The sequence below is a fragment of the Sinocyclocheilus rhinocerous genome, unplaced genomic scaffold (assembly GCF_001515625.1).
Source record: "Sinocyclocheilus rhinocerous isolate Xijiao unplaced genomic scaffold, SAMN03320098_v1.1 scaffold1083, whole genome shotgun sequence".
NCBI lineage: Eukaryota > Metazoa > Chordata > Actinopteri > Cypriniformes > Cyprinidae > Sinocyclocheilus > Sinocyclocheilus rhinocerous.
The window spans coordinates 430,211-445,717 of record NW_015639508.1 but is presented as its reverse complement, the minus strand read 5'-3'; the positions used below and the strand labels follow the sequence as shown (position 1 = coordinate 445,717).

Below are 15,507 nucleotides of genomic sequence, written 5' to 3'. Positions count from 1 at the left end.
CTTCTGCGAGCGGAGAAAAACATAATAAATCTAGGCTATATATTTATTCGTATATATATATATATATATATATAGCCTAGCTTTATTATGTTTTTCTCCGCTCGCAGAAGTGCTGCAGGTGCATGATGTGATATGACCATGTGAATCCTCATGTTCTGTTTGTTGCTTTTTGCGCATGTCAAATTAATCCCCGGGAAACAAATGTTATTTTTAACGGGTCACAGACATTTATCCTTTCTAATTTAATTCAATTCTAATTTAAAATAATCTTGTCGGTTAACGAGCGTCGGTTGTCGGTTAGGAAAAATAAACGAAATGAACATCCCTAATACCAAGTTATCATTAAGAAAACTGTGCATAGATTATTCTTGACTGATTAAACCCTCTCTGTGATTAAACCCTGTAGTCTGTCCTGCTCTACCTGTCCTCATTCTCAGCAGACTCACTAGCTGCCCCTGTGGCAGCACTAGCGTTAGCTGTGATATCTGGAAGTTTGTAGTCCTGAAGTGGGGCAGACAGTTTCCTGGGAGGACAATCACATCACACAAACATACAAACAGCAGATTTAATTGCCACTATTATGTAGCTAATTCAAAACCAGTATGAGGTCTAAACAATTTCACTTCACTTAACATATTACGGGAGTGTCTTCATTTGCATGCGCACACACAATGGTGTTGAGAGTGGTGCAATAAGCCATGCAAATTAGTTTGTATTTACTGAGATCAACAGAACAAAGTGCAAAGGAAGAGCTTCCAAACTTACACGCATAATATCTGCATTCGATTGATTCAAAATATTTAGAGGCACTCAAAAGCTTTGATCATCATTAGATCCATTCAGTAGGCGCTAATGCATTTCATCCAAGGTTGTTTATGTCTTAAAATATGAATTCAAATACATCTTTTATACATTGGTTATGCTTGATTACTCTGAATATTCATATAGTATTACTGCATATTATACTGACTACTATTTAAAATTTATGTTTGACCATGTTGCTTTTCTATTCTAAGTCTAGATTTTGTTTTATGGAAGAAAGAATGTGTACCATACCTGTTTAGAGTGGGGATGTTCCCTCTGCAATCAAACAACATTGATTACTGATTGGTTAGTGTCAGGCATCAATGGGAGGGGTCAGTCAGACATCAGAAGTGTGCGGCCCTTTCACATATCTGACAGACTCAATCTAATTTCAGTGCACTTGATTTATGCGCATATTAACTTGGACCAGCAGATTGCTGCTAATGAGAAGTGGCTTAAAGACAATTGTGTTGCATTTGCACAAAGTTTAATTGAATTATACAAGTGTCTCAAATGAGTGATTATTTGGTCAGTGCATAAATGCATATCTGACCGTCTTTGACCATTTGAGGGCAAATCTTATAAAACCTATCAAGAACACATTCTGGTCACATTTCACCCCAAAATCAAATGAAAGAAACAATAAATTATATTTTGCTTTAAGAAAATGTAGGCTGTTTTAGGAGCTTTAAAAAAAAGCTTTTTTGCACTGTTTTTTTGCACTTAATTAAGCACATTTTCCTCTTTTCTCATTACTGCACCAACGGTTTTGAATAAAAAGCAATTAAAAATAATTACATATTATTAGAACAGAATTAATGTATTATTGTAGTAATGAACATCTACAATATTGAGAATATCGTAAATTGCTAATAAGTTTAGAAGTAAAATGTATTGCATAATGAGAAGTGGGAGGTGGGATTAATTATTATGGTACAATGCAAAAAATCTTAAAGGTCCTAAAGTTAATTTTTAATGCAAAAATAGGGGCGTAAAACAAAATAAATTGCATTTTAAAATACACTGAAATAGAAAATGGTTAGTTTCAATTCTTTCAAAAGAATTACTGCACTAAAGTGCAGTTAATTAAGTTAATACCAACACTAATAATTTAATAACACTTTAAAAAGTAATATTTAGATGATCTTAATCATTTTAATTATTTTGTATGTTTTTATTTTACTTGTCTTTATGTCCATTTAATAAATTACTGGCCATATCATCAAAATAAATATTGGCTTATCTGACAGAATTTTAATATGAGCGCATCCCTACATGAAATATAATTTATTTGTTTTGTTTTGTTTTTTTCCTTTGATTTTAGGGCTTTAAATTTGTGACCAGGTCATGGTTTTGTGAGATTCTTCCACTTCTAAGCTAAGCCACACATTTCACAAACGACCACCCCTCCCTCACATGCAACAATTCAGCTCTTAAAAAAACGGCACTAAATGCAGCTAAAATCTCTTTCATGTACTTTAACACAGTACAATGCATAAGCCACTCAGTTTACACAAATCACAGGTAAAGCAGATGCTAGGAGCTGGGAGTATTGGAGAAAAAAAAAAAGGTATACAAGTAAATATGACTAAATGCGCACAAAAAATGCTCTGCACGCATCAGAAGAGGCTAAAAAAAAAAAAAGAGCAAGAGGTGCGAGCTGGTAGACAGCCAGTCAGAACATTCACTAAGCATATCCCATTGGTCGCATTCTTTGGTTTGTCACCTGAAACACACGGATGTGGCCAGCACAGATGAGAGACACCTTAAAGAAGAGCTTTTTTTGGCTCTGTGATTCAGACCCTGTCACTTTCTACTCCTACTTCATACAAACCTTCTGATCACAGCAGACACTAAATCAGTGGCATAGATTGTGCACAAATAGAGCATTTTAAAGGTGTGAGGGGAAGTGGATTGTGGCACAGTGGAGAAGAATTTGTGTCGCAAACAACCAGTAGCTTTTATCTATGCAGAGAATTCAAACACACATTTGCCCCAGTCAGCCCTTTCTTTTATAGTGTTTTGACATGCTCCTCCACAGTCCCAGCGAGGGGTGGGAGAGATGGGGGAAGCAGGGGTGCGGTACATCTTGAGGTACCTGTTGGGGTGGGATGTGGGCAGCATGAACTGGAACTCCACGATGCACGTGTTGTCCTTCAGCTGACGGTGCTGGACGCTGTTGAGTTCATAAGCGATATAAGCTCTACGAACATACACCTGAGAAATGAGAGTGAGAACCATGTTCTTGATTCTTAACAAGACAAAAATAAACACTTCATTTCTTGGATAAATGTAAAATGACACAGTCTTACCTCTAAAGCAGCCATCCGTACCACCTGATTACTGTGGTAAAAGAAATTTGGCAGCACATCAAAGATGGATGTCTCTGACAGGATCAGTTTCTAGAAAAAAAATCAAGAAAGGTATCAATAACTTAATAACACACAATGTTCAAGAGCAAAATATTACAACATTTTAATACACTACAGTTCAAAAGTTAGGATTAAGAATTAAAATTTTTTTTAATGTTTTTGAAATAAATCTCTTATGCTCTTATGTAAAATTGACAATAATATTACGAAATATCATTACACTACATTATTACAATTTATATTTTTATATATGTGACCCTGGACCACAAAACCAGTCATAAGGGTCAATTTTTTGAAATTGAGATTTGTACATCATCTGAAAGCTGAATAAATAAGATTTCCATCGATGTGTGGTTTGTTAGGATAAGACAATATTTGGCCGAGATACAACTATTTGAAAATCTGGAATCTGAGGGTGCAAAAAAAATCAAAATATTGAGAAAATCGCCTTTAAAGTTGTCCAAATGAAGTTCTTAGCAATGCATATTACTAATCAAAAATTAAGTTTTGATATATTTACGGTAGGACATTTACAAAATATCTTCAAGGAACATGATCTTTACTTAATATCCTAATGATTTTTGGCATAAAAGAAAAATCAATAATTTTGACCCATACTATGTATTGCTGGCTATTGCTACAAATATACCCGTGCTACTTGTGACTGGTTTTGTGCTCCATGGTCACATATTTTAAAATGTAATTTATTCCTGTGATGATAAAGATGTATTTTCATCAGCCATTACTCCAGTGTTTAGTGTCATCCTTTTTTTTTTAAGGATTCTTTGATAAATAGAAAGTTCAAAAGAACCGCATTTATTTGTTTGCACAACTAGCTGAATGAATTAAACAATAAACTGAAGTCACTATTAATGTACATTTAATTCATTTTCATTTATCATATTATTATTAAACATACTGATACTGTTACAAAACTGTGTTACAGTACCTACATGGTTTGTTCATTTTATATAACTATAATAGTACATTACTAAACAATATAATAAAGTGTAAAGTGTGTTTTAAATAATTTAACAGTACTGAACTTATGAAAGTATGTTTGGAGAAAATGTCTGCATATCAGGGAATAATTAATCAGCTCACGTTGATGTAATTAATGTAACCATTTACATTTTTTCACAAAAGTCAATTAAAATGATTTGCAACTGCAATTTAGAAAATTCTGCAATTCTTATTCATTTTTTACACATTTCTGTTAACATAGTCAATTCAATTCAAATTTCTCATATGTAAATAAATGGGAGTCATTTATTAAATTGTAAAGTGCAAATAAAGTGGCAAAACGCTGTCTAGCAGATGGCACTATAGAGCAGTCATCAGACATCCAGCATGTCCTACCTGCAGGTTTTCAATGCAGAACTGATGCCCGTACATGTCGATGGCAGACAGGAAGATGGATTCCACCTGATTGTGTCGCAGCTCGTATGACGGAAGGTGCGAGGCAATGAGAACCTGCCGTGCCCGCAGCGCCACCTTGGCATTCGTGGTCTTGCTGAGCTGTGTGAGTTCTGTGAGTATTGCCATGAGCTCGTCTGTCAGAGTAGGGTCTCGTCCACACAGCTGATCCTACAGAGAGAAGTTAAGAACATTTTGATCATGAGTGGACTGGAGTCACAGACTAAATATAAACATGCTTTTATTACATCTTGACTGTTATTACATTGTGCAACTACAATCTACAAGATGGCCTTCTGAATTATATATACTGTATATAAGAACATTCTTGTTTCCACATTTACTGTTTCTCTCGGTTTGAAAATTGTGACTGTGCACTCACAATCAACATGGTGACCAGAGAGTTCTTCTTTGTGACTTGTGCATGAGAGAATATGTAGTTGAGCACATTAGCCATGTCCCCTTTGTTTTCCTCTCGTAGTGCAAATACACACTTGTCATAGTGACCTGGGAATAATATACACGCACACATACACAAATGAATAGTAAATTAATTAATACAAACAAAAAACACCTAAAAAGAAAAAAAAAAAAACAGGTAATAAAATGGTGAGAATAGAAAAAGCAAACATTCTTAATGTATTAAATTCAAGTTAACATTTTATTCAAATACCTTGTGTTATTTTAGTAGTATTTACATTCTATTATAATATTTATTCATATTTTGGATTAGCTTTTATTTTATACTATTAGTTTAGTTTAGGTTTTAGTAATTTTGTTGTGTTTTTACGATTTTTTTCTTAGTTTTATATTTCTATACTGCTTTAGTTTTAGTATTTCGACTTAAACTTATTTATTTTTTTCAGTTAGTGGCCAAAGCAACATTTTTTATTTTCATATTTCAAGGGTTTTAAGTTTTTCATCTAATATTTTATTTATATTTTATTTTATTTCAATCACCAAAAATGATTTTTAATAGCTGTAGATTTAGTTAACAATAACATCACTGGCAATTATCAGAAAAATAAATGTAAAAAATAAGTTTTCTGAATTTATAGGTAGCTGGCATTTTTATGAGAATATATCTTTTGTCTTATTCTACTTTTTAGTTAATATTTTTTTTTTACTTTTGTAATATTTGTATTAAAATGTTATTTAATTACTTTTCATTATTCACATGTTGGATTTTTTTGTTCTATTTTCTATTTCTATTTAGTAAATAGTTTAATGTTTTCATTTAAATGATTTAATACACCAGTATGAATGAACCAGTGTTGCACTGCCATCCAGTGGTCACACAATAAAATAAAATAATGCAACATCCTAAGTTTCCAGCGATATCTCATCATTTGCAGGCATATAGGACGCGGTCTTACCATGTTGAAACTGAACTTCCACTCTTAAATACTGCCTGAGGAGGTCCATCACCACTGCCTTCATATGCCCTCTGATGCCACTGCGGTACCTGTGTACACCACACACAAGAGGGCCAGTTAACCTGCGTCTGTGATTGTGTGTGTACATACACGTGTTGGTTGTTTGAACGATTGACTAACTTCTGAACCAGCTGTACAATGCTCTGCGTGTTCATGAAGAAGACTTCTCTTTCTGACTTCCTGTTCAGCGTGGCAGCATGACTGTCTAGTATATTGGCAACCTGATATGACAATTTGACAACATTTATAAACAATGGTCACAGTCTCGTAGCTTCAGAAAGACATGAACTCAAAGGGCCACAAGTAGCACCTGCTGACTGGGAAACTGGCAGAGGACAGAGGTGATGTTGCTGGCGTACTGAGCCATTTCTTTCTTGATCGACTTCTCTACGGCAGGAGGGATACGGCCTGAAACGCTCGTCATGATGTCCTGAAGCTCCAGCAGTGGCAGAGAGGGGTCCCTCAGAGTCTTCATCAGACGCTCCACCCATTCTTTCAGCTATAACACACACATACAAATCATAACGCCTTTTCACACCAAGCCTACCCTAGTTAAAAATAAGGTAATATTTCAATTGCAATAATTCCACTTTAGTACAATCAAATATACTTCAGTTTATCTTTAGTTGGACTTCAGCACTACTTACACAGGACAAAATTAGTTGTTCCAATTTAGTAGACTTAACAAGTATACAACTTTAGTATACCAAAAATAAAAATTTTATTAAGCACATACATATGTAAATGTATTTGTAGTATACTTAGCACAAAATAAATGTATTTCAAATACATTTAAGAATTTTTATTTTTTTTCACTAGGGTATTTTGTGATATCTAATGAAATATGGATTTTCTTAAATTTTTTTAACTGCAGAAGTTAGAAGTACATGGCAATGACATATTTCTTTGTCATCCAATAATGAAACTAAGGGTGGTCACTATTATTATTATTATTATTAAGAAGAACATAGTTTCTTAACAACATTACTTTGTTGTTATATTGTTATATTATTTTTCAACTTATTTAATGGTTACTATTCTACCATCATTATCAGCAGTCTCTTGTGCATTTGTCATTTCATTATTTATTACTGTTAATATTTTTAATGAATGAAAGTAGCAAAAATGTTACAACCAAATTCTCAACCAAATGCTGGGGCCTCAGCAAACTTTCAATCAAAATAACCTATTTAAAAAAAATATATATATAGGCCGCCGGTGTGCCTACACTCACAGAAAATAATGTATTTGATTTTTAAAGATGTGGTGCGACGCGATGCTGCGCGACCGCCTGAAACGCTGTTTTTTTTCACCTCCGTGCCCAAACGTCTTTGTTTGGGTTTCCGAAAGCGGATGATGTCAGGAAACAGTGGTTTTTTAACTCTGTCCCTGAGCATTATAACCCCAATTTGCTATTGTGTGCTGCGCATTTTACTGAGGACAGCTTCCACAACATGAGGGAGTACAGTGCCTGCCGGATTCACCCAAAAAGCTTTTGTTGAAAGACGGAGCAAGGGGCGGGGCAGTACTGAAACACCGTCTAAGCTGTTCGCCAATCACAACGCACTGGGACAGCTAACCAATCACAACACATTTTGTTTTTCAGAAGGCAGACCTTAATCAAAGCCAGAACTAATCGAGCCGTTTGTGCCAGGCTGGGGAGAAAGGTATTTTAATAATGTAAATTATGTGAAAAATAATGCGTTTTTCGAACCACCAAGCATGAGAGCATGTTCTAGTACACCCCCAAAACAAAATTAAGACTTTGTAAAAGAGCATAATAGGACCCCTTTAAAATAAGCTAAAACAAAAAAATAAAAAGTAATAAATGAATGAATTAATGAATGAATGAATAATTCTTATTTTAATTCAACCCCCCTCAGCAACTTTTTTTTCTATGAATAACTAAGATTCCCACAGTTAGGAAAAGCCTGGATATATGAGGTAGTTTACTTTTAAAAGTGTGATTCTAGACATGGAAAGTCATCTGAAATGACCATTTTTATAATGAATATACATTTTTCTAGTTATGCCCAGCTCTAAGATATATTATTGGGTAGAAATTGAGGATTTTTTTTATTAATTTTTTTTTATTATCCAGTAAATTAGTGGAAAAGTCATGTAAATTCACTGGTTTACAAGAGTGAGAACTTTGAAAAACATTCAGCACTTAAAACTTCTGGAATCCTGAAATTTTATTTAAAAAAATATAAAAAATAAACTATGATTGTTAGACTTAAATATTTATGTGGACATTAAGGGGCCTTGGAGTCAAAAAGTTTGAGAACCACTGCTATGAACTCCTATAATGTGGATGAAGGGCTTCATTGGTTACAGGTGTTTCATTATCAAGGAGCTGTTAATAATCTGTTTTCTCACCTTGGTACTGAAGAAGGGCTCTGGCAGACAGTAGCCATTCATTATGTGCACTAGGTGATCCAGAGTGCTGTGGAAGACTCTGTGAAGCTTCTCTCCCCTGAGAGCCACGGACTGAACACTGGGTAATGTTCCTGTAAACAGCACCGCCTGAAACAGACACACTCATTTTAAAAACTAAACCATTTAATTTCTGTAACTTCTGAAAGCGAACCTATCACAACACATTTATCACATGTAACACATGCATAACTATACCTGCTGTACTCTGCTGGGATCGTCCAGCTGCAGTTTGGCGATGATACAGCCCGGCTCCAGCACTGCACCTGCTCTCTTCACATAGTGAATACAACCAGACTCAGAGGCCGTCAGGGTCATCACCATCTTCATCACCTACAAGACAATACATAATGTTTAGAATGAGGCAAAAAAAGAAAATTCATACCAGTCTTGCATAGCCAAAGTTCTTACTATCACACTTAGACAGGAAGGGCTTGTATAATTGACATGTAAAAGAAAGTACCTCACAAATCACACTTTTAGACAATTAGAAGAAAAAAATATAAGTGCAAATTAAGATAAAACTTTTGAGAGCCAAGCAGAATACATAGGTATGCTACTTATGTCAAAACTCTTGACTGTAAAAAAAAAAAAAAAAAAATCTGGCACCCTGACTTCTGGAAATTAGGTAAAGATTACACACCTCGATTTCTGCATAACACTGTCCAGCAAACAGGTGTCCACCATCCTCCACAGTATACTGGATGAGTTTCCCAGCAGATGGTGAGCGCAGGAGTGAAGGATCATTCTCTTTTTCAAACACACATGTCTTGTTACCAATAATGATGCGATACCTAAAGAATAAAATAAAATGCATACTCAAATGATTTTCTACAAGTAACTATTTCTGTCAGAAACTTTTTACCATCTCTTATCAGTACTGGTATCAGTGATACTGGCCTGCATTGATAGTATTTAGTAAAAAGATGCCAATAACAAATTAAAATACTGTCTTTATGCTGTTTCCATGTTAATTTGGTGTGAAAAATGTGAAAATATATTTATGAAAAACATATTTATAATTATAAATTTTATATGCAATTAATTATTTCTTTTTTAATCAACATCGAAAGCCGAAAGAGAGGAGTTTTCAGCTGTCGCTTGAAAATTGTCAGGGATTCAGCATTCCGGATAGGGGTGGGAAGATCATTCCACCAGCCAGGAACAGTGAATGAGAATGTTCTGGAAAGTGATTTTGAGCCTCTCTGTGATGGTACCACGAGGCATCACTCACTAGCAGATCTCAGACTCAGATATAGACTATAATATATATACATATATATATACATAGTATAAATAACTGACTGCATTAATTTATTGAAAGCATTACACCGTGTCCTAACCAGACATGATGCGACAAGATACCAGCAACAAGTAATTTGGCTGTCCACACCAGACGCGACACGACAACACAACGGGACAGAATCACTCATGTATCACAGCCATTCAGAAGCGAGAAGCGCACTGCACTCTCAATGAAATGGACAAGTTTCTAATCTAATTCATAAATATTACACTTTTTTAACATTATTAAATGTACATACTGAGTGACTGATACTATCTTTGTTATGGAATACGCTTGTTGGTTCGCATCGAGTTCACAGTTTTAATGTACATGTTTGCTTTAATTTAGTTTCAAGATCTGAGGTAAACTATCTATAGTTGCTTTCAGTATGGCTATAAAGGCCATGAAAAATTTATTCAAACTCACTTTAGACACTTTTAACATTGAATAAAGCACATAATGAGTACCTTGTAAAACTATTGTTATAGTTTGTATGTTGTTGTTCCAGCCGCATTGCACAGAAAATAGAAACCGTTTCTAAAATAGCATCCCCTGTCACTTGTCTCGTGTCTCTGTAGCGGCTGGTTAGGACAAAAACTCAGACTAACATGGAAAAGATACCTCTTATCGCATGTCGCGGCATCATGTCTGGTTAGGACACGGTGTTATAGATGGTATTCTCGTTTTTAGTTCAAATAAAGGTGTCCAATATTTAAATGTAGTTCTGGACTTTAAATGATGAATTAACACATTGAGCACCTTGAACACTCTCACATGAACAGCTCTCATAGCTCTCAAAATGTCTTTGTGTTTTCCATCATGTATTTACTCTCAGAATCTTACCTGTCCACTTCCTCCTTCATGTAGGTAGTGTAGCTGCTCCCGTCATACGAGAGCAGCAGACCCCCGTCGCTCAACCGATGAACATCCACCTCCGCAGAGTTATTCATGATGACCACGTAAGAGTTTGGACACTGTCTGGTCACCTTGAGAACATATTTGGTCCCCTCATAGATTAGCTCAACATCTACTGTGTTTAACAGCGTGTGTGCAGGTAAAACCTGCCCTCTACAGACACAGGAGAAAAGAGCAAAACATTCTATGACTGCAATAACAACTACATACAGTTTATACTTAGTAGGGCTGGGTTGACAACTCATTAATCAATTTTAATCTATTTTGATGTACAGATATAGATTCTTAAATTCCTAAATCATTATTTTCAAAATCGGTCTATGCTATCGAGTTGATACTTCATATTACTTCATATTACAAATCATATTACTTTAAAATGCATTGCTTTACCAAAACATTACTTGTAGCACACCTCCCATCCAATAATTGCAATAAGCTTTGTTATTTATGGTATCAAATAAAGTCTTAGGTTTCAAATTTTTGGGGTTTGTTACCTCTCCAGTGAATGCAGGAAATTGGACACACTGTTTCTGAGGTTGACATCAGCCACATGCAGAGCTCCACTCACTACACCCAGCATAGTGTCAGGACGCTCGGCCTAGGCACACACACAGAGTTACAAGGATGTGATATAGTGAACTCAATATAGGGAATTATATTTGCGCACCAGACAGGAAATATCACAGTGTCTTGCGGTCACAGGTGATTTGACTGAAAATGGCAGGAAGCAATAACGGGCATGTTCATTAGAGCTGTGATGTGAAATGAAGAGGGTTGTTTCCCGCACCTGCATCTTCTCTGAGATGAGTCTGTCCAGCCAACCTGTGTCGATGCTATTGTGCTGGAAACTTTCTGTTTCTAGCAGCTTTATAAGATACTCCACTGTAGTCCTGAAGTCTCCTCTGATGGACAGCTCCTTGAGGGCCACCACCATGTTTCTAAGATGACACATACAGCAAAATAAATAACATTTCTCTTGTTATCTTTTTCTTAGTGACTAAATGCAGAGTCAAAAAAAAGGGTATGTATATTTTACAGAAGATTCTATGTGAAATCACATTGTAGTGGTGTAAGGTGATTGTAACAAATATTCTTCTGAAAAACAGATGACTGGCAGTACTCACGAGATGGCCTCCTCACGGTTCTCTCCCCAGGAGAAGCAATGGCCAAACTGAGAGTCTGCAAACTCATGCAGCCCTCCAGCAGCCGCCACGCTGAAGTAGCCCCACACATTCTTGTTACTGCGGAAATTTAACTCCTGGACTGTTCCTGAGCTGGGCTTAAAGCCCTGACACACAAAAATACCCAACACAGACAAAGCATCATCAGAAGTTGTTTAAATGGTAATTACTTTATATTATTTTCTAATATTTACAATACTCCCGTTCAAGAGTTTTGGGGTCGGTAAGATTTAAAAAAAATGTTTTTGAAAGAAATCTTTTATGTTCAACAAGGCTGCATTTATTTTATAATAAAGCATTGCTGTTTTTACTTATAATGAAGTAAAAAACAGCAATACAGTTCATTATTTCTGTTTTATATATTAAATGTAATTTATTCCTGTGATTCCTTGAAAACAGTTGTGCTACTTATTGATATTTTTGAGGAAACCATTTTTTTCAGGATTCTTTGATGAATAGAAAGTTCAAAAGAACAGCATTTCTTCCCTTTTGATCAAAATAAATTGGAGAAAAAAAAGTATAAATTTCTTTCTTTCTTTAAAAAAAAAAAAAAAATCTGGTAACTAGTTTCGGGACAAATTCTCACTATGAACTAGTTGTTTATTAGCATGCATATTACTAGCATATTGGCGGTTTATTAGTACTTATAAAGCACATATTAATGTCTTAAGCCCCGTTCACACCAAGAACGATAACTATAAAGATAACGATATTAGCGTCCACACCAGCGAACCATATTGTCTGTTTATTCCAAGCACACACCCTGCCGCTTTAAATTCTCAAGCTCGTTACAGCAGGATGGATGGTGGAGAGTCCATCAAAGTCAATGGGGGAATCTCCCCATGGCTGCATCCCGTACATCACCCTGATGTCTTTAATGCGGTGAAGTGGGATGCCCATAGCGATCTGAATGACAGAACATAAGTGTCACAAAATTACCAAAAACAGCATTGTTTAATTTTACTGTTAAAGATTGCATAAAATTAAAAACAGTCCACATGCAGTCTCTATGATATTCTGGCCCTTTGACATGAGTAAAATATGCATAAGAAGATACAGGAGTTCACATTTCTTCAGTCATTAAATACGTACTATTCCTCCTAATTTCTACACTCACTTCGTTATGCAATTAATGAATGCCTCCCCACTGCGTTCCTCTCCCCCTGTTGCCCTTTTCAGTCTCTTCTTTTCTCTCTCCATCAATTTCCCTCATTCATCTGCAGCAGTCTTTGTGTCTTACATAAGCGTATTAACACCCTCTCCCACTCCTACTGGACCTATAGCACACTGGCCTCAGCCAAGTGACCTACATAGCAAAGACAGTGGTCACGTGGTCAAGTGTCTGCTGCAAAGACTGTACTGTATTGTTCACTAGATGCTGCCAGTCTAGCGATTGTGGAGATCCGTGGCAAAGGTGCTGTGTGGCAAAGTTGGTTTAGTAAATGAAAAAAACTTACAAGTCCACTTTACATTTATTAAGCAATATTTTGGTAAATACTACATAAACACTACTGGCAGCATCTGTGGTCTGCTGATTATTACCACAAAAATAATATCTGGTAAAACAGTAAAAATGTACAGTAATGTAGTTACAATGAAGCAAATGTACCAGATGATTTGTGACCCTGGACCACAAAACCAGTCATAAGTGTAACTTTTTCGAAATTGAGATTTATACATCATCTGAAAGATGAATAAATAAGCTTTCCATTGATGTATGGTTTGTTAGGATATGACAATATTTGGCCGAGATACAACTTTTTGAAAATCTGGAATCTGACGGTGAAAAAAAATCAAAATATTGAGAAAATCGCCTTTAAAGTTGTCCAAATGAAGTTCTTAGCAATGCATATTACTAATCAAAAATTAAGTTTTGATATATTTACGGTAGGAAATTTACAAAATATCTTCATGGAACATGATCTTTACTTAATATCCTAATGATTTTTGGCATAAAAGAAAAATCAATCATTTTGACCCATACAATGTATTGGCTATTGCTACAAATATACCCCAGCGACTTAAGAGTGGTTTTGTGGTCCAGGGTCACATTTTAAAAGTAAGGTATTTAAAAGCAGAGGATGTTTAGTACTATTAGTCTGCTGTCACTTTAAGACCTGCATGCATCTAATATACAGGAACGAATATGTTTTTCTCTCAACTGTTTACTTTCACTTTAGACATAACCAATCACATTAATCACATGCAAATAATGTACTTTTGTGATTGAGAATAAGTGCAGTGTCCCGTGAGTGCAACTCTATCTCTAACATTAGTTCACATTTGATGTGAATTTATATTGCGTTGTACAGTATTTTGAGACAGAGGCACCAGAACTGCAACTGATAGAATGTGCGCTGTAGCACGATACTATGATATTTCTTTCAAAGCAGATCATGGAGACATTTTAATCATCCACGATCAAATATCGTGAAATCGCACGCCACTCCCTGGAATATTTATTTTAAATAGGGCTGTCAATCGATTAAAAATTTTGATTGCGATTAATCGCATGATTGTCGCGAGTTAACTCGTGATTAATCGCAACTTAATCGCACATTTTTATCTGTTCTAAATGTATCTTAAATTAATACTTTTCAAGTTTTTAATACTCTAATCAACATGGGCATGGACAAATATGGATGCTTTATGCAAAAGTATGTTTATTATTAGTAAAACCATACTCAACAGAGCATGAAGAGTAGACATGTTTCAAAGGTCATAGATGTTTTTCAAAGAACTTGTTCATGTCTATTAGACACATAAAAAAAAGAACATAGAAATACCAGGTTCCCATTATTTCTCTTTCTTTGCACAGAGCAGTTTACTTACACAAGCCTGTTTACATTTTCGCACAACAGGGCAGCTCACATCTTCTGAACATGCAAAATGTACATTTATTATTTATTATTACATTTGTTTGCCTCTCTGTACCCACATACTGAATTTAATAAAGCTAAATTGATAAATCTAAAAAACTGTTTTCATTGATATATTTTACTCTTTCTGTTGTCAGACAACCGAATGAATAGGAAATAGTGACTGAAATGCGACCCATTAAGACATAACCAGCTCTCCCTTCCAAGATGTTAATCTGCACAAAAATCCTGATTAATAATCAAGCCGTCGTCTGTAAAATATAATACACATAAGAGAAAAACAATAGCTGTGTTGTGATTTCGGCTACACTTCCATGTAAAATTAGAGAAGCAACATAATATCTGTTATTATGTTTCTGTTTTAACTCAAAGCGCTGCTTCTCTGCCGCTCGCTACCGGCGAATCTCAGAAACTAAATAAGGTTTGTCTATGAAGCCGCTAGACTTGTCGCTACAGTAGACGCTATTTTGAAAAAAAAAAAAAAAAAAAGTCGCTATAACTTTAAAGTTCAAATAGTTTCCCAGCGGGACAGCAAATACTGGTTTAAATGGAGTACTCATTTAGATCCTTTATAACAGTGGTTCTCAACTGGATTTGCTTTGCATCTCACATTGGACAATATGTGGCAACACAATACAGAACCAAAGGCTGTTTTTTTAATCAAGTAATAATGATAATAATAATAATTCTTATTATTCTTATTATTATTGCTTAGGCCTAATCATATACCAAATTAAATAAACATAAGCAGAATAGGATCTTTTTTTCACTATTGTTTTTTTT

The 15,507-nt window shown here is 35.1% G+C and overlaps 1 protein-coding gene across 1 annotated transcript in view; it reads right to left on the bottom strand.

The window, feature by feature from the left end:
• LOC107751257 (acetyl-CoA carboxylase-like) overlaps positions 1-15,507 on the bottom strand; it is a 69,751-nt gene that overhangs the window by 35,848 nt on the left and 18,396 nt on the right. The window contains 17 exon segments of the mRNA XM_016566937.1: positions 422-523; positions 1,057-1,080; positions 2,903-3,021; positions 3,117-3,206; positions 4,536-4,763; positions 4,975-5,099; positions 5,969-6,057; positions 6,149-6,249; positions 6,339-6,527; positions 8,408-8,554; positions 8,663-8,797; positions 9,108-9,258; positions 10,593-10,817; positions 11,159-11,262; positions 11,452-11,602; positions 11,789-11,952; positions 12,608-12,751. Of these exon segments, the coding sequence (XP_016422423.1) occupies positions 422-523; positions 1,057-1,080; positions 2,903-3,021; positions 3,117-3,206; positions 4,536-4,763; positions 4,975-5,099; positions 5,969-6,057; positions 6,149-6,249; positions 6,339-6,527; positions 8,408-8,554; positions 8,663-8,797; positions 9,108-9,258; positions 10,593-10,817; positions 11,159-11,262; positions 11,452-11,602; positions 11,789-11,952; positions 12,608-12,751 (2,288 nt within the window).